Source organism: Salvia splendens, chromosome 8 (assembly GCF_004379255.2).
Source record: "Salvia splendens isolate huo1 chromosome 8, SspV2, whole genome shotgun sequence".
In the NCBI taxonomy this organism is placed as follows: Eukaryota; Viridiplantae; Streptophyta; class Magnoliopsida; order Lamiales; family Lamiaceae; genus Salvia; species Salvia splendens.
In genome coordinates, this window is record NC_056039.1 from 25004743 (window position 1) to 25027459 (window position 22717).

At 41.0% G+C, this 22717-nt stretch overlaps 2 protein-coding genes across 7 annotated transcripts; both read right to left on the bottom strand.

Annotated features, from left to right (window-relative positions):
• Nucleotides 1–16: 16 nt before the first annotated feature.
• LOC121744280 (probable inorganic phosphate transporter 1-7) lies at nt 17–2082 on the bottom strand. The gene is made up of 2 exons (XM_042137764.1): nt 2047–2082; nt 17–1774 (listed from the first exon to the last, which is right to left on the bottom strand). The coding sequence occupies exon 2, from the start codon at nt 1768–1770 to the stop codon at nt 208–210; it is 1563 nt and encodes a 520-aa protein (XP_041993698.1). The 5' UTR covers nt 1771–1774; nt 2047–2082; the 3' UTR covers nt 17–207.
• A 9541-nt stretch (nt 2083–11623) lies between these two features.
• LOC121744278 (myosin-11-like) lies at nt 11624–18967 on the bottom strand. Of its 6 annotated transcripts, none has more exons than XM_042137761.1 (21): nt 18703–18967; nt 18206–18334; nt 17715–17858; nt 17462–17607; nt 17200–17371; nt 16464–16522; nt 16207–16366; nt 15980–16129; nt 15684–15820; nt 15450–15596; nt 15247–15348; nt 15114–15171; nt 14929–15030; nt 14550–14765; nt 14155–14365; nt 13958–14077; nt 13455–13553; nt 13059–13307; nt 12803–12943; nt 12257–12357; nt 11624–11832 (listed from the first exon to the last, which is right to left on the bottom strand). In XM_042137761.1, exons 1-14 carry the CDS (start codon nt 18703–18705, stop codon nt 14679–14681), a joined length of 1596 nt encoding a protein of 531 aa, XP_041993695.1. In that variant the 5' UTR covers nt 18706–18967; the 3' UTR covers nt 11624–11832; nt 12257–12357; nt 12803–12943; nt 13059–13307; nt 13455–13553; nt 13958–14077; nt 14155–14365; nt 14550–14678. The 6 variants fall into 6 exon arrangements, with proteins under 6 accessions (XP_041993695.1, XP_041993693.1, XP_041993694.1 ...); XM_042137759.1 differs by having other exon boundaries at nt 12107–12357; XM_042137760.1 differs by having other exon boundaries at nt 12257–12367.
• Between the last annotated feature and the right edge of the window lie 3750 nt (nt 18968–22717).

Sequence of the window (22717 nt, forward strand, 5' to 3'; positions counted from 1 at the left end):
GAATCAGAAATGCAGAAGGATATATAAGTAATAATACTGAACCGGCATAGTCACGAGTATACATCTACTACAAGTCTAGTCTTTCATCTCCGTCCGTTATTACTAGGAGAGACATCATCACTCAAATGAACACCAAATCAAAAAAAAATGAAATGAAAAACTTAGTTAAACAAAAATGGTCTCAAATGAATTTAAAGTACCACATACTCAATCTTCATTTTCGCCACTCACATCCTCCAAAGATTTGCCCTTGGTCTCAGGCACCAAGAAAGTGAACAACAATCCTAAAAGATTCACAACTCCCAAAACAATCAAACAATTTTTCACCCCGATCCCTGGATGGTAACCAGCATCGACCTTTGCCGGGTCTTGGCTCTGCGCTAGCAACTGAAACCCGAACGCCCCTATAATGGCGCCAAACTTCCCGGCCGCGGCCGAGACCCCGTGGCAGGTGGACCTGAACCTGGCCGGGAAGATCTCGGCCGGGACAACGAATGTGGTGGCATTAGGCCCAAAGTTGGCGAAGAAAAATGTGAGCGAGTACATCACCACGAACCCGATTCTGTGCTCTGGCTGAGTCCAATGCTGGTACGGGATGGCTAGGGCGAACATGAACACGGTCATGAAGAAGAAACCGGAGAGCTGGATTGTGAAGCGGCCAATGACGTCGATGAGGGCCACAGTGAACCAGTATCCCGGGACGGTGGAGCAGAGGGCGATGAGCGTTTGAGCCCGGGCGATGGTGAAGACCTCTTGGAGGGCGTTCATGGTCTTGGCGGGCGGTATCCAGCCGATGGCACTGAAGACGTCCTTCTGGAAGAGGTTCTGGCTGTAGAAGGCGATGTCGAGGAGGAACCACGTGCTAGTTGTGCCGAGGAGATGGAGGCCGTGGCGGCGGAGGAACTCCTTGGAGAAGAGGTCGTAGCCCCCTTGGCGGGAGACCATGGCCTCGGTCTTCTGCTGCTCCGCCTCGATGTCCTCGTGGAGGACCTTGGCCATGTCGGCCGCGGCACGCTTGGCGTCCTTGGCCACAAGGGCCGTGTAGCGGGCGGTCTCGGGCATCTTGAGGCGCCAGTAGAAGGTGAGGAGGGCCGGTAGGGCGCCGAACATCAGGACGATGCGCCAGAGGTAGTCGGCCTGGGGGATGGTGGACGCGAACGGGTCGGCCTCGTAGGACGGGGACTTGTAGTAGGCGTTGAAGAGCCCCGAGAGGGTCATGGCGAAGATGCCCCCGGCCAGGATGCCGAAGCCCTGCATAGCGAAGACCGCGGCGATGAACGCGCCGCGGGTCTTCTTGTTGGAGTACTCGGACATGATGGTGGCCGAGAGGGGGTAGTCCCCGCCAATGCCGAAGCCGAGCCAAAACCGGAAGAAGCAGAGGGTGGCCATGACGGCCTTGGCGTCGCGGCCGAAGGAGAGGCCGGAGGCGATGGAGCATATGCACATGATCATGAGGGTGAGGCCGTAGACCTTCTTCCGGCCCATCTTGTCCCCGAGCCAGCCGAAGAAGAGCTGGCCCAATAAGGTGCCGCAGAGGGCCACGCCGTTGACAGCGGCGGACACGTTGGGAGGGAGCGACCCGGGCTTCGGCGAGCCGTCCACGTGGTAGTAGATGCGGCCGAGCATTTTGGTGACGAGTGAGATGCAAAAGAGATCGTAGGCATCAGTGAAGAAACCCATCCCCGCAATTATGATCGCCGTGAAATGATACCACTGCGTCTTCGCCACATCTAGCGCGTTCAACACCTTCAGATTGCTGTCTCCCGCCATTTTCCTATGATTTCAACACACAAAATTCATACTCAAAAATTCATGCTCAAAATTCTCACTAAATTGTGATGAAATTATCAATCAAATCGGCTCAATGCATGTAAATCAGATCAATACCAATTTGAAATCAGATCTAATGTGAAACATTCACCATGAAATCAGAGATGTATAATAAGAGAGAAAAACAAATCGAAACGATTCATGTATGGAAATAATTAGATTGATCACATGCATAAATCATGAAATAAATAAATAAATAAATAAATAATCAGTCACCTGTTTAAGAGAGAGAGAGAGAGAGATAGTTGGTACAGTTAGAGAAGGAACGAGTTATGTGTAGAACAAATCAAGTATGCAAATATGTATTTATATATATGAGGATGCCAGATGGAATCTACTTGGTATATTCGTCTCTCTTTTTTCGGCTTCTCTGTTTAAACCAGCCATAAAGTTTAATGTTTAATCCCTTATTTTCAGCATTTGTTGGATGTCACCCACATTTCGGTTGCAAATTTTATGTTTTTTTTATACTATGATACTAGTATTATATACCACTCTTATTTCAATTTTTATACTATAATACTTGACGAATTAAATCCAAGAGGCGCATAACGTATTGACTGATTCATCGATACTAAAATCACATACTCCTTATTTATAATTTTGAAATTATTATGGCTCATGTTTTCTATATACTCCTTACAACTTAGGTCATCCACAACGCTGTCTCTATACCGTCTCTTAAACCGTCTCTTAACTACTATTTGAGCACTATTTGAGGGCCCCACTGTCCTTTTTTCCTCCATCTCTTAACTAAGAGACGGAACCTGCAACGCTCCGTCTCTTAACCGTCTCTATACCGTCTCTTAATTACTATTCATTCAATTTAATTTATAAATTTTTTTTAAAACCCAATTCAATTTAAACAAACACACTTTATTAAAATTAAAACAACATTACAACTTAACATTAAAAAAACAAAGACATAATTAAAATTCTAAAAAAATAAAAATGACATAATTTAATCTTCTCCGAAAAAATTTTCCCAAATGTGCTCAATTAGATCCTCTTGGAGTTGGGTGTGGGCGCTAGAGTCGCGTGTCCTTGCCCGAATAGCCAACCGTTCTTGTATAGATGGATGCGCTCCACTTCGCGGCGGACTACTTGCGGTTGAGCTTCCGGGGGATTCGGGGTCGAACCAATTTCCGGCATCGGGTCCTTCGTCTCGGACAATCATGTTGTGCAAGATTATGCACGTATACATGATGTCGACCATGCTCTCCATGAACCACGAACAAGCCGGGGCTTTGATGATGTTGAAGCGCGCTTGGAGAACCCCGAACGCCCTCTCCACATCCTTGCGCGCAGCCTCCTGCTTCTGCGCAAAAAGAGCCTGCTTTGGGTTCGCTGGCCTGCCGCACGTCTTCACGAAGGTCGGCCACTTCGGGTAGATGCCGTCGGCGAGATAGTACCCCATTTTATACCGCCGGTTGTTGGCGACGAAGTTGATGGCCGGCGCTTTACCATCCAAAACTTCGGTAAAGAGGTCGGACTGTTGGAGCACGTTTACGTCGTTGTTCGAGCCAGGGACCCCGAAGTACGCGTGCCAGATCCAAAGTCGGTAGTCGGCAACGACCTCGAGTACAACGGTTGGGTGGGTGCCTTTGTGGCCGCTCGTGTAGGAACCCCTCCAAGCCACCGGGCAATTCTTCCATTGCCAGTGCATGCAATCGACACTGCCAAGCATCCCGAGGAATCCGTGCACTTGTTCGTGCAGGTTGAGGAGGAACTGACAATCCTCCGTGGTTGGCCTCCGGAGAAATTCGTCACTGAAGGCTGCCCGGACGCCTCTGCAGAAGTTGAGCAAGCACAAGCGCCCAGTGCTGTCTCCGATGTGCAGGTATTCGTCGAATATGTCAGCCGTTTGTCCAGTCGCAAGCTGTCGGATGGCTGCAGTACATTTCTGCAGCGTCGTGTGGCTGGGACGACCGACCGCGTCGAACCCTTCTCGGAAGAACTCCTCCCTAGCCGCCAAAGTATTCGCTATGTGGAGAAATAGCGGTTTCCGCATGCGGAAACGGCGACGGAAATAGGTATCCCCCCAAATCGGGTTATCGCAGAAGTAGTCGCGTACTAACCGTGCGGCGGCTTCCTCACGGTTCCGATTGATGTACTTCCGGGAGCGTCGTGGGGGTGGTGCGGCTTCCTCCGCCTCTCGTCGTCGATCTTCTTCGAGTGATTGTTCCATTAATTGACTCATTTGCTCAAAAGGATCCATTTGTTTGAGTTGATTGAAGATGGAAATTGGAGTGAAAGAGAGGATTTGAGAGGAATAGATGTGTGTTTGTGTTTGAAATGAGTATGAAATAGAATTATTTATAGAGTAAAAAAATTAAAAAATTTAAAAAATGAAAATAAAAATTTAACGGTAATATTACCGTTTGAAAAAAAAATTTAATTAAAAATCGATTTTTTTTAAAAAACGAATTATTGCGTCATCAGTGACGACGCCCACTCGCGGGCCAGCGAGTGGGCGTCACGCACGCATGGGGACGTGCCACGTGTCCCTGGCGCGTGACGAGCCATCTCGTCTCGTGTCTCGCCGAGACGAGCTACGTGACGAGACGGGCGCGAGATAGAGACGAGATGGGCGCTGCAATGCGTCTCGCGGGGGTCTCGTCTCTCCGAGACGAGACGCGAGCCCGGTGAGACGCCTTGTGGATGGTCTTAGTAGATATTGTGATAAATTATTTTAGGGATATTGTTGCATAATATCACGAACCTTTTCAAATATTTATTTTTCTCACAAACTTTAAACTTGACTTATAATATCATGGACTTAAGTAGTTATTGAATTTTTTGCACCGACAGACAAAATCTGGCTGCAACTTACTTACCATCACATCGCATTAGATATGGTTACCGCTTGAAAAATGATAGTTATGTGATTACAAAGTCCTTAAAAGGAAGATATGGTTATTCATTACATTGTAATATTATGACTAAAGTCTCAATTTAGTCCTTAACATATTGCTTTTTTTTGTCCAAAACATTATCTTTTGAATTATTCGGTCCCTTACATTTGAAATCGGAGCACATTTGGTCCATTTTGGACGGTTTCGTCAAATTTTTGACGGTTTTAATTACCGGATCACTAATCCGTCACTAACTGGGAGAAACTGGTCCATCACAAATCCGTCACTAAATTGCGAAACTATCCCTGTGTTGTACATAATTTACTCAATCTCGCATCGCGCGGCCAGCTCTGTGAAGCAGTTGACGCCTTGCCCTATTTATCTAAAGGAGGCGTTTTGCTCAACTACAAAACCATCGCCTCTCTCCTCCGCCGAATCGCCGATGAGAAGTCGCTCAAGGCGGGGAAATTGGTGCACCTCCATTGCAAGCTGACAAGATCGAAGCATCCCGACACTTTCCTTGCCAATCATTTGATAGAAATGTATGTGAAATGCGGCGATCATTCTAGGGCGCGGGAGGTGTTCGACAAAATGCGCGTGAGGAATTTGTATTCTTGGAATAATATGCTCTCTGGTTACGCGAAGCTGGGGATGGCGAAGGCTGCCCGGAAGGTGTTTGATAAAATTTCGGAGAGAGATTTCGTCAGTTGGAACACAATGATAATGGCGTATGTGCAGAGCGAGAGGTTAGATGAGGCTGTCAGGTGTTATTTGGAGCTGAGAAGGTCGGATTGTGGGTATAATGAGTATAGCTTTGCTGGGGTGTTGACAGTTTGTGTGAAGTTGAAGGCTTTGTGGTTGTTAAAGCAGCTGCATTGCCAAGTTTTTGTACTTGGATTCTTGACAAATGCTGTTCTATCGAGTTCTGTGATGGATGCGTGTGCGAGATGTGATGAGATGGGAGATGGGAGAAGGTTGTTCGATGAGATGAAATGAAGGGATGTTCTTGCTTGAATGTGGTGAGATGGGAGAAGGTTGTTCGATGAGGTTGTTCGCGCGTATTAGTGACGGATTTGTGACCCAGTAATTAAAACCGTCAAAAATTTGACGGAACCGTCCAAAATGGACCAAATGTGATCCGATTTCAAATGTGAGGGACCGAATAATTCAAAAGATAATGTTTTGGACCAAAATAAAAAAAACGCAATATGTTAAGGACTAAATTGAGACTTTAGTCTAATATTATATGTCAGGTTTAAAGTTTAAATTTCGTGAGAAAAAAAATTTTGGAATGTTTCGTGATATTTGATAGCTTTATTGAATGTTGCTAGATAAATATAGCCAATTTAGATAGATGCTCTGGTGAAAATTGTCATTAGGTTTCCATCATTTTTGTTAAAGGACGTTAAAAAGTCCCAAGTGGGATTCCTAACTCAAACACTATCCTTCTTTTATCCATATTTTTTGTTTATTTTCTTTTTCAAAGGCACGTCTTGAAAATATCAAATCTATGGATACAAGTTTCGTATCACATAATGGCATCACTCTTAACTATAATGAAACATGTTTGAATGGATTTAAACGACAATGAGGCACAAACCTTTCACATCAAAGTTCATTTTATAATACCCCTCCGTTCCATGAAAATATATCACTTATTTTCATGTTCGTCCTCAAAAATTTATCAACTTTCATTCTTACTATTTTTTGTAGTAGACCCTACAATCCACTAACTCGGATTTTATTATAAAATTAATATATAAAAGTAGGACTTAAATTACACTAACTTTTTCAACCCACTTTTTATTACATTTCTTAAAACTCATGCCATGTCAAATGATGACAAATTATTCAGGACGGAGGGAGTACTAATTATCGATAATATTTATATAGCTCCGTTCAATTTATTTTATAGCTTTAACTATAGATAATATTTTAAATAGGTTGAACTTTACCTTAAAGTTCATTTTATGATACCTACTAGTTAGAAAATTTCTAGTGGTGTGCTCATTCGTCCCACAAAGTTTGTCCATTTTACTATTTTCATTCGTCCCACAAAGTTTATCCCACTTGGAATCTTAACAGAAATAGACATTAAGAGCATCCACAATGGTTTTTGTCCAGCCACAAACTTCTCCTGCCACATCATCAGCACTAAAAATCCTCCTTCCACATCATCAGGACAAGCAAATAGCATAGCAATAGCCTAGCCACATCACTCAAAATTATATAAAACAAATAATTGACAATCACACAAAATACGGAATTAAATTTACGACACAGATACAGGAAAATCCAATAATTTTATTTAAATTAAAAAAAAAGTACATTTAAAAAAATTACATAATTAAAAAAAAACTAACGCCGTGCATTCTTCCGCACCCACAACTCTTCAATTAAATCCTTTTGAAGTCGAATATGAGCATCCGTTTGGCGCATGTCGGCATGTGCTTGGAGGAGGTCGGCTTCATAGTGCGGGACCTCCCTTCGTACGTTGGGGGCGGTCATGCCGTGGCTTGGACCGGTTTCATTATCGTCGTTGGCCCAACTAGTCAGTTGTACACCTTCATCTTCGACAATCATGTTGTGCATGATAATACAGACGTACATTATATCAGCAATGCAGTCGATATGCCACAAACGCGTTGGACCCCTAATTGCCACCCATCGAGACTGGAGCACACCAAATGCGCGCTCCACGTCCTTGCGCGCCGACTTCTGCCGTTCCGCAAAGTAGGCATTTCTCTCATCTGATGCGCATCTGATCGTATTCACAAAGACGGGCCACCTAGGGTATATCCCATCCGCCAAGTAGTAGCCCATATCATGCTGGTTGGCGACAAAACTAATTTCCGGACCGACGCCCTGGCACTGCTCGTTGAAAAGGGGCGATGAGTTGAGGACGTTGAGGTCGTTGTTCGACCCGGCTATCCCAAAATACGCATGCCAAATCCACAGCCGGTAGTCAGATACGGCCTCGAGGATCATCGTGGGATTCTTTCCCTTGTAGCCGGTCGTGTAGAACCCCTTTCAGGCAGCGGGACAGTTCTTACACTCCCATTGCTTACAATCTATGCTGCCTAACATACCCGAGAACCCATGCTTCTCCCCGTGCATCTGCATCAGATCCTAGCAGTCTTTGGGGGTGGGGCTTCGAAGGTACTGATCACGGAAAATTTCAATCACGCCCTGACAGAAATACTTCATACATTCAAGGGCAGTCGTCTCACCGATGTGGAGGTACTCGTCCCACATGTCTGCCGCATCGTGGCTGAAGCGGAAATACAGATATCGATGCTCCAAGGCGTTAACAATAAGCATAAACAGGGCTCTGCTCATCCTAAAACGGCGCCTGAAAAGGTTGGCGTTGAACCGCGGCTCCTGTGCGAAGTAGTCTTCGTATAGGCGCTGATGTGCAGCTACGTGATCACGATCAATCACTGTTCGGCAGTGGACAACTAGTCGTGGTCGAGGTACCGCCGGCTGCAAGGCCCTCTGCATCAGCCGATCAATCTCACGGTTCGTACAGGCCTCTAACGCTTCGTTCATTCGACGTTCGTACTCCTCAGCATCCTCACCACTACCACCACTACTACCACCAACGTTGCTCATTTCCTGTTGTTGATCTTGTACAGAAATTAAGATAGAGAGAGTACTCGTTAAAATAAGTGGTGCGAATGAAAATGACGTGCAAAGCGCGTATATATAGTGTTTAGAAAATTAAAAAATTAAAAAAAAATTCGCTCGCCGGTCCGGAGCCTGCAATGGCGGCGAGCGGACCGGCGAGCGCATCGGCCAGAGCTCGCCAATTTTTTCGCCGAAATGGCGCTCGCCGGTTACAATGGTTCGGCGAGCGCCGGAGATCGACTAGCCGGTCCGCTCGCCGCCATTGTGGATGCTCTAAATACACCTTACAATCTCCTCAATGTGAGACCCTTATTCCACTACATACTTTCATTTAATACAAAGTCAAACAATTTCTTAAAACCCGCGCTGGGTCAAAATGGGACAAACTTTGTGGAACGGAAGAGTATATGTCACTAGGGTCAGCCAACTTATTGACCCTGACCCAATACTACGTCGTTTGTAACTAATTAACTAACTTTTGATTTTGTACGAAATTGTTCTCTTTATAGCAAGACACCCCACATTATTTAGTATTGAAATAACGTCATTATAGATCATGGTGTTGAAAATCTTCCTCGACAATAAGTTTATCGTAATCACATATTCAACGCTTGAAAATAACATTGAACCGTATATCAGACTAGAGAGCAAAATTCGAACCATTTAAAATATTTGTTGATGATTGTGCATAAAATAAATTATTTAAAATAATTTTCAGCTATAAATGATCTTTGCTCAAAATTCGGCTAATAAAAATAGGGATATTGAAGCGTAATACCACAAAACTTTTCAAATTTTGTTTTTTCCCAGGAACTTTAAACTTGTTATAATATCACGAACTTAAATAGTTGTTGTATTTTTCCCACGAACATCAAATTCTGACTACATTAAAATGAGAATATGAGATGGATAACCATATTTGGCTTCCAGAGAGACTGTGTAATCACACCACTATCATTTTTCAGTCGTAACCATATCTTATGTAATGTAACAAAGAATGAAATGTAGCCAAATTTTGTCGCTGACGGGAAAAATTCAACAACTATACAAGTTGATGATATTGTAGGTCATGTTCAAAGTTAGTGGGAAAAAACAAAATTTAAAAAGTTTCGTGATATTAGGCGCCAATCTTAGTGTATATTGAATAGAGCTACCGAATTGCCTAGGCGAGCCAACTTGAGGTTAAAACCCAGCGGACCCAGAATCAGGCATTTTTGGTCCACCTGTCGTTTTCAAGTAGACGGGCAAGATTTTTCGAGTCCATTCTTGCAGATCAAGTCCTGTGTAAACCACCTGCAGGGCTCTGCTGTAAGCAGCTACTCCGGAAGTTAAAAAAATTGCAGAGTCATGACAGCAAACCTGAGCCCATAATACTACTTCCTTAGTAAAGTAGACCTCATGAAGAAATTACACAGATGCTACATCTGCCATCTGCTACCAAGTATTCAACTTTGTTGCATTTGTCCTTTCGTGTCGAAGATGAATTGCACCACTCTAATGGACACACATTACATCAATGGAACAAGTTGGGTGAGAAAAGGAAAGTTTGTTCAACTAAAGTTCATGAAATTCAGTCATAACTCCTTGAGTAAAAGAAATGAACACTGATGCAAAGTCAAATAAAGCCAAAACAATCCAACATCAGAAGAGTACTAACCAATGATAATGCCTTTTTTCGACTTAAATGTATTCAAGATATTTATTGTTTAACATAAGAATCCATTATAAGTCTTGAACTTGAAACAAATTATGCAATTAGGAAAAATAGAAAAAAAAATTCTGCAGTTACATTGTCTAATGCAAATGAAGGGTAGTTCAAATGCATGAGTGAAGAATAAGCTTACTTCTAACAATAAGGAATTCAACCACAACTTTGCAGGAAAAGAAATAAGTCAGTGCCAACTAAAGCATGGATTAGATCACAAGATATTTAACTTTTAGCATTTCTAAGATATAACTAAATAGATGGGGAATTTTACGTTGTGGAAACCGTACAAGAAGAAGCAGGGATTGGGCATAACGACCTTTACATGTATTACAACGTGGTACCTGCAGCAATGTTCTAAGGGAGAAAAGAAAAGATGCAGATTCATAATGTCATTAAAAGTCCAACAAGTGCCATATATTATTCTACTATATGATCAGTTGATAACTATCTTAAATTGAAGACAGCTGTTAACAACCTACGTTATGGATGTCAACTCGAAGACATTTGTATGTCAACTAAATGTAGTTATGTCTTTTGTTGGCATGTACAAAAACATACGTTGTCAACTATAACGTACAAATCTCTTCGTGTTGACATCTATAACGTAGGTTGTTGACATAGTTGTCAGTTATCAATTTAATACGGTTGTCAACCTAACATGACCCTTGAACGGTTTCCTTTTTTCTGCTAAAATACTTATCGGGGACCTTGCATTGGTTCTTCAAGCAGATTACCAGTCTGGACATAATAAATCCATATGGAGCTGATGGATAGTAGTAAACACTATTGTATGCCAAGATCTACCGCTACTCTAAAATTGATCACTAAGATTATCGTGTCTTCAAAATTAAATGTAAAACAGACTGGAACTTCAAAGGAAAGGAACCTAAGCAGAGACAAGAGAGATATGGCAAAACTACCAGATTGGAAATTTGAATCTTACAGAGGTTTAAAACATGTATGATGGGAATTTGACTTGGTACACTCAGAAGCTGCTTCTAGTGCAGTCCATCTACTGGTACTGATGACAGAGGTGGAGTCGCCTTGAAAGTGGAGGAAAGAAAAGATCAGTAACCTTAAGTATAGAAGCAAACCACTAAAACATATAAAAAGTTGGCCTAGCAGACATTAAGAAATTGAAGAGATAGATTTGATTAGCTGACAAAATACAAGATAACTTTTTCCATGTGTATAAAGGTATTGACTACTCTCTACTTTATGACATGAATAAATGAATGACAATGCAGAAGGATCGTAATAGCTTTAGATTGTGGTCTTTTCAAGGGATCTTACCAGTAACCGAATCTGTCAAGAACCAGCCTTTCCTCTGTTAAAATAAACATTAAGATATAATACTACGAAACACTGGCTAGGAAGACTATTCTCACCCCACTGCAGAAGACAAAACTAGATAGGTCAAGCTTCTTAGTGTTGCCGCAATTCTTACTGACTCAATAAATTTATATCCCGTTAGGTTATAATCATGCTAAATGAAATGGCTGATAAAGCTGAATTAGATTTGAATACTGTATGCCAGTATATTATTATAACCTGCATTATCATGTCCTGTGTCAATTGGTTACGTAGAAGAAACTAATAAACGTTGATGTTAAACATTTTCTTTATATACATGTGGGATGTGTCAGTACAACAAGTGGGTGGTGTTCCATGTTAATTGCGGTATCTGCTGTGACATATCAAATTGTTAAAATCTAGCCCAACTAATTATTAACTAGGGAAGAGATAGACACAACACACTGACAGAACAACTTCCATCAGAAAAAGTCATCGAATGCCTCCTCCTGGCAGATCCTGCAAAATCCAACCATCAAGAGAGAAGAAAAGTATAATGTAATTTCTTACTGCAATTTTATTCAAACAAAGAAGGGAATAAAGATTTGGATCAAATGTGTTACATAGAAGGCTAATGAGAATAGAACAAGAATAAAAGAAAAAATGACTCCAATATTGATATCAAGCATTGTGAAACACATTTTAATTTCTATACGGTCGTATGGCAAGAGATAAAATTTGCCAGGTCAAGTCCTAACTCCAGTGTTTGTGGCCTCTCAGGGACTAGACTGACCTGAAACCTCAGCTTCTGAAAGATCCTCAACAATGAGCTTAAGAGCACTAGAACTGGCAGAATAAAAGTCTACTGGGGTTGAAGCAGGGGCTGGGAATGTGAAATCAGATTCAGAAGATGTCGATTCTGAAGAGGTGGAAGAACTATCACCTTTTTCATTCTTAGAAACAATAGCCAAAGCTGAACTTGATGTAGATGCACACAATAACATTTGTAGCTCTGAGAACTGGCCAGAGATGCTGTACATCATCCTGAGGCACACTAAATCATATCCAATATTAGTTAAATGATGCTGAGTTAACTTTTAAATCAGAATAGAGCATAATTTAAATCCATCAACCATATTTTGATATGAATTCTAAAGAATATTGAATTATAATAAAAAGTAAAACTATATTTGATCCACTGCATAGTGAAATAACAATTTTGACATCCTTATGTCAAGTAGGCATTCTCTAAAATGGAATTTCAGTAGCATTATATGGTGGTGGCAGGAATATCTTTCCAATCATATAAACTAGAAAATACAGGTCATCTAGTCTTAAATCAACATAAAATTCAAGAGAAATAATATCCTGTTTTCAGAGTATATCTGGCATAATTGGCATAATTACCATTAATCAGGAGAGAATCAAGAGGCATATGGTCTTCTGGGAGAAAATTGATAAATGACAAGGGATTTTAAGAGCTATGTACCTATTCAGTGATTCCTGAATTTGGTGAATTCTTCTTTCAGTTTCTTCTAACTTCAGCTGCTTTCCTTCAATTGATTCCAAAGCTTCAGCATACTGTCTCTCCATGACATCAGCTCGTTTTTTTTTCAGATTGTAACAATTCCTGTATATTACACGATAAAGAGTGCTGAATCAACAAGGAAAGAAAGCATTATCGATTGGAATTTGAGTTCCAACCAATTGGACCATAACAAAATCTAATTACTCATTACTGTTACCTTTAATCTTTTGACATCAGAATTTGAGTCTTCGGTCATTCCTAAATCTTCTTCCACTGTAACCCCTCTCTCCTTCATGGTCGAGAAGGATTCATCGATTGCGATGCGAGCAGCATCACTTGCGATATGAGCAGCTTCATCCTCAAGCTTGCAAGCTCTTGCAGCTTCATTTTCAAGTAGACTATTTGTTTTATCACCCTGGCTTTGCATAACATCCAATAACTGTTCCAGCTTTTTCTCCAAGGAAACCTGGCACAAGAATCCTCAATCTTAGTCAAAGATGTATAAAGCTGAGAAGTGAAATATTTATCAGGGTACAACTGTGCCTCCGTTTGCACACTCACATACAGATACAGACTAAACTTTTCATTTAACAGAAAGAAGAAAGTTATTTACTCGTAGATGTCTTTCCATCTCTAGTTCTGATCTCAGTTCGTTCACTAGCTTTTCTAGCTTACTCTTTGCTTCCTGAAGTGTGCTTGTTTCTCTTGAAGCCTACAAATAGTAGACAGAACCATCACAAGTGAGAAGAAAGCTGCAACATCAGATAAGAATAATTATTTTGTATTATAATCATGTCTCTTTCTTGTGCGAAAAAGATAGTAGAAGATAAAATTTATTTTCATTGCACTATAACTATAAACAGTCAATTGACAGATACATACAAGAAATAGAATCAATTAACACGAGACATAACATAAATGCACGACACATGCATTCCATGGGAGTAAGTTTGAGAGTTTCTAAATGAGATCACAATGACAGAATCCCAAACTAAAATAATTCGATGAGATTTCTATTGTTCAGTACAACTCGCATGAGCATTGAGATTGCAAGGCTTACAATTAAAATGATCATAGCAAATATAGCTCTAGCTACATAAGGATTCTTATGCCTACCACTTTCAGTTGTCGAAGCTCTCGCGTAGCTGCCACTCTCCTCCATCCACTCTGGAGAAAAACCATTGCCCTTATGGCTCGCCTAGCATATGAAATAGCTCTATGGCCGCACCACCGAGACTGAAAAAAGGGTCTATTATTCAAGGAAGAACATAAATAGTCAGACTTTTGCAGAGAAAACATGCAACTTAAATCACCTGTATAACTATTGCTGTTTTATTTTGTTTTGTTTTGTGAAATCATACTGTTTCCGTGCAGCCATTGCTCTTATTATTGCTTGCAGTGAAGTAGTTGCTCTCTTGAGTCTGTTGTAGTTCTGATTGAATTTATGCCATCTCCAATCCGTTTGGATTTTAAGAGCAGCCGCATCCTTTCTTATAACTTGGTAAAAGTTGTAAGCAAGCATTCCTGATACAGTGAAGAAAGAAGTGACAAGTGAGCTTGCATAATGGTTATAAGCTTAACATCAACTTGCTGAAAAACTAGGACTGCAATGAGTATACACGAGGCAAGATAGTTAGCCACAGAGTCTGAATATAAAAAACAGGTTCCTCTATGAATACATTAGATGATCAGACAAGTTAAAACAGACCTCTACATATAGATTGCAATATAACCGCTGCCTTGACCGTGGATGAATAATTTTTTCGGGCCCTATGAGTTTTAGTCTTTCTTTGTATCACCTTTGCAGCATCACCTAGTTTTAATGCTCGGTGAGCATCTAAAGTAGCCAACTGACCAGCTCTGAGGAAGACTGACATGTGTTACCATACCAGGCCTCATCAAGAAGAGCAATTCCTCCAGGTTTCTGCATCGAATCAAAAGCAGTTATAAGAAAATTTGCTTTTGCTACAGATTCTAGATATGAGATATTAGGAATAGGACAAGAAAAGATTACATGGGCAGTTGCACATACAATGGGATAACAAAACAATGTGACCTAGAGACAGATGGTTTAGTATTATAGAAACCTTCTCGATAAGATCTAGAACGTCTTGGTTATCGACAAAGTCTATGTAGCTCCAGGCAATCTCTTCTTTGATATATTCCTCCTGCTCCATCTCAAAAACATGCTGAAGAAAGAATAAAGAAAATAAAAAAGTTATTGTGCTGAGCACATTTATAAGCTGTATAAAAAGCAAGTCAAACTGAATACCTGATTAAAATGCTGCTGCAACTTTTCATTGGTAAAATTAATGCAAAACTGTTCAAAACTGCATCCATGAACTTTTAGTTAGTTCGGGTGCCTATGCCCATATATAGAGTTTCTCCATTCAATCAAAGCTTACCTATTAGTTTTAAAACTTTCAAAACCATATATGTCAAGGATTCCAATTAGACTTCTCGAAGACGAATCTTGCCCTATGGATAAATTTATTTTTTCCACCAACCTAAATATGCAGACCACGTCAAATTAGGTAAACCAGAAAACAAATAGTTGATTAATTTTTAGAAAATAAAAAATGTAGCACATGGCGCACAAATATCATACCAGTTAAACAAGCGAGAATATTTAGTCTTAGCTAATCCATCCCTACTAACTATTACACCATCAGGATCAAGACATCTATTAATAACTTCTTCTGGAGTGACCATCACACGCTTCAGTAACGCTTCTTCCAGAGCTTTAGAATCGCACCTAATATTGAAAAATATTACACTCGCTGAAATTATTACACTAATGCGAAAAAAGGGAGTCTTGCACGTATAAATGCCCTATTCATACATTAAAAGCTCTGCTGCAGTCTGAAGATGGAACTTTGATTTCTCATCCTTGAGAACCGATGAATCAATCTCTTCCCCCTTGGCAAATCTAACATTACCAAGATGGAGAATTGATGCGACAATTCTGAAGATTGAATCCTGTAGAATAAGAAAATATAAATTACTGACAGAAAAAGAGCATACGGGACAAAGGAGATCCTAATATGCTAGATGCTGTCGGAGTAAAGGATCGTCAACAAGGGCGTTCTAGTGCGTTGTAGATTCTTATCCAAGACTTGTATCATTTGAAGATCGTACCTGCTCTTCTTGACCAATTCCAACAACATTCATGGCTTTCCTTGTTGCCAAATAGTCATGAGCATCATCCACATCATCTAGCGCAAAGCAAGTAGATTGGTTTAGGTAGTGAAATGTCTGCGGATGTCCCAGCTTATACTTCTTAATGTCCTGACAAAAATAATAAGATATACGATTACTGGATTTTGAAGAAGCATAAACAGGAAGATGGTGTAGAAACGGCTTACCTCCTCTGGCGCTGCACACAAAAGGTAAAAACAGTGGTAATTGCGCTCAGGATGTGATATTTGACATACACGAGATCTCTCAAGCAGATATGTTCTGATGGCTGCCCCTGATATTCTTGCATGATGGTCAAACTGAAGTTCAACAAATTTACCAAATCGGCTGCATCATCAGACCCTAATCAGAATTTTGAATGCAGACTGCTATTATTCAGATTCAAATTCAAAACTTTTGATGCAGGATCCGAGCATGGTCTCACCTAGAATTGTTATTTCTGACAGTCTTGGCGTTTCCAAATGCTTCAAGGACTGGATTTGACTGAAAAGAACCATTAATAAGCTTCACATATATGTAAATGCAGAAGTAGATATTCTATTTCAATGTGTGTCAATATGATATTATTAGACTCTAGTCCAACATTTCCTCTACCGTATCACAATACAAGACAAAAGTGTATTTGATTTATAACTCTCAGGAGTACTTCCCAGAAATATTACAAAAGAGAACTCACTACTCCCTACATTCCCGAATTAGTATTCCCGACCATCAAAATTCATATTCCAAGAAAGAGGGTAATTTTACTATTTGTCCTCTAATTATTATGGGGAATATGAAGAGTTCTGCAAAGTCATAGTATTAAAAAACTGAACAAAGGTAAATTTGGTGCCATCATTTCTGCATATAGTTTTCAAATAAGAGGCTTATTCGGGGACAATACTTTTTCAAAATAGGACACTTATTAGGCAAAGGAGAAAGTATTTCCTAACCACATTTTCAAGTTGTAAACCTTACCTGTCAAACAGTATACACTTCATTTCCAGAAACACCTTTGACTGTACAAATGTTACCAGTTCAACTAGTCAAACTTTGCTACTCACTATTTCGAAAGCATTATTCGTTATAACATATTCTACAAGAAAATATTTTGAAAGAAAATAAACTATGAAAGATAAGATTATCAGTGATTAAATAGAAAATTAGATGACAAAACCTACCTCAAGAACTTGCTGTTCAACTGATCTTCCTTCACCTTCTTTATGGCCACCCAAATAAGCAAGATATTGCATAAGCATCTTAGTAGTTTTAGTCTTACTAGTTTCAGTCTTACCAGCACCACTTTCTCCGCTTACCAGTATTGAATTACTTGTCCCCTCATTCATCATATCTCTAATTTATCTTACAAGACTCAGTCATAACTGTAATTTATTTTTCATTGAAAAAACCACCACGAACAAGAGTGTGGCAACTATATATTACCTGAAGGCAGCCTCTCCAATTGCAAATACATGTGGACTCAATTCACCAAATGGTGCTCCTTTGTATCGTTCCATCATCTTTATGTCGTATAAGTCGGGAAGTCTTTGAAACGGGTTAACAGCAATAAGAATCCCCCCACTATAAGTCTGTAAAAACATTGTGAAAAGGAGATGCTCATGGCTCAATGTTACTCTTATCAGAATGGACATAGATTGAACATAAAGGTTAGAAGTGAAAGGAGATATCATCATACATAAATCTTATTGATTTGGTATCTTATTTCCAAGTTATGCAGAACTCCAGCTTCGTGCATATAAGACAGTTTGGTCATGTCGTTGAATCCCTCAGCATGGTCCTCTTCATCTTTCGGGTATGTTTTGGATATACTAGCTGTAACCTTAACAGTGGAAAGAGTTAAACAGATCTCAACTGTCTAAAACAGGCAACATTTTGACAGTTGAAGATCAATTTTCAAAAATAACAACAAGAAGAAGAAGGAAATCATACTAGACTGCAGTCTGATTAACCTTGGCAGTGTGTATCAGAAGAAAAGTATGTCTATTACACTAAATTATGGAAACTCATCTTCTCTGTTTCAGAGCAAACAATTCTTTGTTGGCAAATTGTACTTTCTGATCCAAAGAAGACGAGCAATGAGCTGTTCAAGTGACGTGGATCTATACTATAGTTCTTGAAAACATACTAGAACAACACAAACTCCATACAAAAAAAATGCTAGTTTACCGTCCTTCCATCAGATGTTTCGACTTCAACTTCGTCCCCGAGAATCTTTAGCACTTTCCCATCAATCCAAACAACCTCCGGATCCTCAACCCAAATGTGAGAACCTTCATACACTTTGGGTGGGGTGCCCTACAACAATTATTGATTTTCAGCTGGATGTAAGAGCATAAGTTGGTTACAAGAAGTCGTCTATGAAGTTCAACCACGAAGTTTCAGTTAATAGTGATTCCTAAAATTTTACACAAAAATTAAGTTAAAGTGATTAAACAAGTATTAACATCAGCGTCATGCTTCCAAATATTTATTAATATTCCAAATATCCTTAGATGAAATCAAACACATCACTTTCTAAGTATGGATATTACCGGATACATAAAGAAGATTCAAGATAACAACAACGTCATTCAGCTAGAGTTGCAAAAGATAATCATAATCTTCGCAATTATTTGCTTAAAGCATATGCAAAATGCTTCCACAAATTTAAACCACCATCATACCATCTTATTTTAGGCACCAAACCCTGATTATCATTTCATTCAATGACGCAAATTCGTGATCACAGTTTGAAAACGATTTCCACAAATCCGCGGCCAGAACAGATATGCAAAATCCGCGGCGATGTCAGATTTTTAAAATCAATTTTTAATGTTTTTCTTTGTTTTTGGTTTTGATCGGTGATAGGGTGAGTGTGGGAGTGACTAGTGAGAAAGGGTTGATGGAGAAGAGCGACACTGAAAACCCTATGATTTCGGAGCCGTTGAATCCTTCTGTGGATGGGGAGGTTTTTTGGCGGAGTGTCTCATTTATTCATTTCAACTATTTAGGCCATCCACAACGCTGTCTCTATACCGTCTCTTAAACCGTCTCTTAACTACTATTTGAGCACTATTTGAGGGCCCCACTGTCCTTTTTTCCTCCATCTCTTAACTAAGAGACGGAGGCTGCAACGCTCCGTCTCTTAACCGTCTCTATACCGTCTCTTAATTACTATTCATTCAATTTAATTTATAATTTTTTTTAAAACCCAATTCAATTTAAACAAACACACTTTATTAAAATTAAAACAATATTACAACTTAACATTAAAAAAGCGAAGACATAATTAAAATTCTAAAAAAATAAAAATGACATAATTTAATATTCTCCGCCAAAGTTTTCCCAAATGTGCTCAATTAGATCCTCTTGGAGTTGGGTGTGGGCGCTAGAGTCGCGTGTCCTTGCCCAAATAGCCAACCGTTCTTGTATAGATGGATGCGCTCCACTTCGCGGCGGACTACTTGCAGTTGAGCTTCCGGGGGATTCGGGGTCGAACCAATTTCCGGCATCGGGTCCTTCGTCTCGGACAATCATGTTGTGCAAGATTATGCACGTATACATGATGTCGACCATGCTCTCCATGAACCACGAACGAGCCGGGGCTTTGATGATGTTGAAGCGCGCTTGGAGAACCCCGAACGCCCTCTCCACATCCTTGCGCGCAGCCTCCTGCTTCTGCGCAAAAAGAGCCTGCTTTGGGTTCGCTGGCCTGCCGCACGTCTTCACGAAGGTCGGCCACTTCGGGTAGATGCCGTCGGCGAGATAGTACCCCATTTTATACCGTCGGTTGTTGGCGACGAAGTTGATGGCCGGCGCTTTACCATCCAAAACTTCGGTAAAGAGGTCGGACTGTTGGAGCACGTTTACGTCGTTGTTCGAGCCAGGGACCCCGAAGTACGCGTGCCAGATCCAAAGTCGGTAGTCGGCAACGGCCTCGAGTACAACGGTTGGGTGGGTGCCTTTGTGGCCGCTCGTGTAGGAACCCCTCCAAGCCACCGGGCAATTCTTCCATTGCCAGTGCATGCAATCGACACTGCCAAGCATCCCGGGGAATCCGTGCACTTGTTCGTGCAGGTTGAGGAGGAACTGACAATCCTCCGTGGTTGGCCTCCGGAGAAATTCGTCACTGAAGGCTGCCCGGACGCCTCTGCAGAAGTTGAGCAAGCACAAGCGCCCAGTACTGTCTCCGATGTGCAGGTATTCGTCGAATATGTCGGCCGTTTGTCCAGTCGCAAGCTGCCGGATGGCTGCAGTACATTTCTGCAGCGTCGTGTGGCTGGGACGACCGACCGCGTCGAACCCTTCTCGGAAGAACTCCTCCCTGGCCGCCAAAGTATTCGCTATGTGGAGAAATAGCGGTTTCCGCATGCGGAAACGGCGACGGAAATAGGTATCTCCCCAAATCGGGTTATCGCAGAAGTAGTCGCGTACTAACCGTGCGGCGGCTTCCTCCCGGTTCCGATTGATGTACTTCCGGGAGCGTCGTGGGGGTGGTGCGGCTTCCTCCGCCTCTCGTCGTCGATCTTCTTCGAGTGATTGTTCCATTAATTGACGCATTTGCTCAAAAGGATCCATTTGTTTGAGTTGATTGAAGATGGAAATTGGAGTGATAGAGAGGATTTGAGAGGAATAGATGTGTGTTTGTGTTTGAAATGAGTATGGAATAGAATTATTTATAGAGTAAAAAAATTAAAAATTTAAAAAATGAAAATAAATATTTAACGGTAATATTACCGTTTGAAAAAAAAAAAAAATTTTTTATTAAAAATCGATTTTTTTTTAAAAAAAATGAATTATTGCGTCATCAGTGACGACGCCCACTCGCGGGCCAGCGAGTGGGCGTCACGCACGCATGGGGACGTGCCACGTGTCTCGGGCGCGTGGCGAGACAGCTCGTCTCGTGTCTCTCCGAGACGAGCTACGCGACGAGCCGGTCGCGAGCTAGAGACGAGACGGGCGCTGCAATGCGTCTCGCGGGGGTCTCGTCTCTCCGAGACGAGACGCGAGCCCGGCGCGAGACGCGTTGTGGATGGTCTTATGATCTCCAATTTCGTTAATAAGAGAAAAAAAAAGTAATAAAATGATGAAAATATAAAAAAATTAAAATTTTAAAAATATAACTCATAACCTCTAAACATTGATTTTGATATGATATCCAATAAATATATATATAAATTAATAAAATTAATCATCCCACATTAAACTAAGTGTGACAATTTTATCCAAGCCCCTTGGCCTAGCGGTAAAGGGTGCTGGATACTGCGTCCATCCTGGAGGTCTCGAGTTCGAACCCTGGGTGGCGTAATTTGTCTTTCCTCCTTGTTATAGGAGTTGATTTGTAATTTCCTCCTTCATATATATGATATAAATATATGAAGTTAATTTAAAAAAAAAAAAAAAAAAAAAAAAAAAAAACTAAGTGTGACAATTTTGATTCTAAACATATGATAATTTTAATTTTAGTCTAAAATAATATGTTTGTTTGCTTACAGTGCTAGGATTTCATTTGTGATGGACCAATTAACTTGAGTGCTAGGATTTCATTCGCAATGTGAATCGCGATAATTCCAACAAATATTGCAGTTGATATCGACTAAGAAAGTAGGGAAAAAACTTCTAATGCCCGACCATTAAATCGCATATTGGCAGCCCACTTTAGAGGCAAAGCTAAGGCCTGAATATCCCATTTTTAGGACCCGTTCAGTCTGGCAGATATAGTGTGTTAACGGCCTAAATCCAAATATTTCGTACTGTTCAGTGGACATGTTTTTAAACATGTCAGCCCTCTATTAACAACATGGCCCGTCACTGTTCACCAGCATTTGACTGGATGTAAATCTTCCACAGAAGGTGTTATTAATTTCTGACTCCTTCAGATTATTTCAGCATTTGACTACTTTACCCCACCAAACTTGATTTCCCCCAAATTTGAATTCCCCCAAATTATCATCGTCACCCCCTCAATCCATCCCTAACTCACTCTCTCTCTCGCACGCCTCTCTGCGATCGACGTCGGAGGAGTGGCCGCCATGACCGGGCGCGAAAATTACCTCTGTTACATACATCACTCCATTGCTTAACCAAATCATACACATCTTTTCAGAACATTACAGTAGTTCACATATGCCTGAACCGCACAGAAAGGGGTAGTGAAAAGACCCGGGCCTTACAAATTATGTAATCTGAAACCCATACAACATGCCCATGTAGGTAATCGCTGTCCGAGGAAAGATTAAACCCACACTAAGGAAGCAGCAAAACATAGCATACCGTAATACAAACTCAGATTCAAGAACGCCTCTCCGCACGGGGAGGTTCCCGCTCGCACCTTTTGCTCGCACCTCAGGGAGATTCGGTCGTACCTTTCGCCGCTCAATGAGGTTTTGTAGAAGTAAAGACTGTGGTTCATTTTTTATTACATCCAGCCTTTTTGCCCAAAATAATTGGGTGGGAGTGGACTCAAATTTGAGATTTCGTTTCCCGCTGCTAAGTTTTTCGGAAGTGTTGAGCAGGGAATTTTGAAGAGATGGTGGGGGCTATTTGGTCAGATTACATGTTTGAAGAGGCAACTGTTTTTAAACTAGTCACCATTTCATGTTCACTGAACATGCAAACTAAATTCTGTGCAGGTGGGGCCCACCACCTAATTCAGCCACATATTTATCTCACGGCCATTAAAAAAACCATGAGAGTGAA

Excerpts from the sequence above, each read along its gene's own strand:
- LOC121744280 (XM_042137764.1), bottom strand. The coding sequence starts at position 1,770 with ATGGCGGGAGACAGCAATCTGAAGGTGTTGAACGCGCTAGATGTGGCG.
- LOC121744278 (XM_042137761.1), bottom strand. Across the intron at positions 17,372-17,461 it reads ATTGGAGAGGCTGCCTTCAG|AGATATGATGAATGAGGGGA; the intron begins GTAATATATAGT and ends AAGATAAATTAG. Across the intron at positions 15,821-15,979 it reads GAATTGGTCAAGAAGAGCAG|GATTCAATCTTCAGAATTGT; the intron begins GTACGATCTTCA and ends CTTATTCTACAG.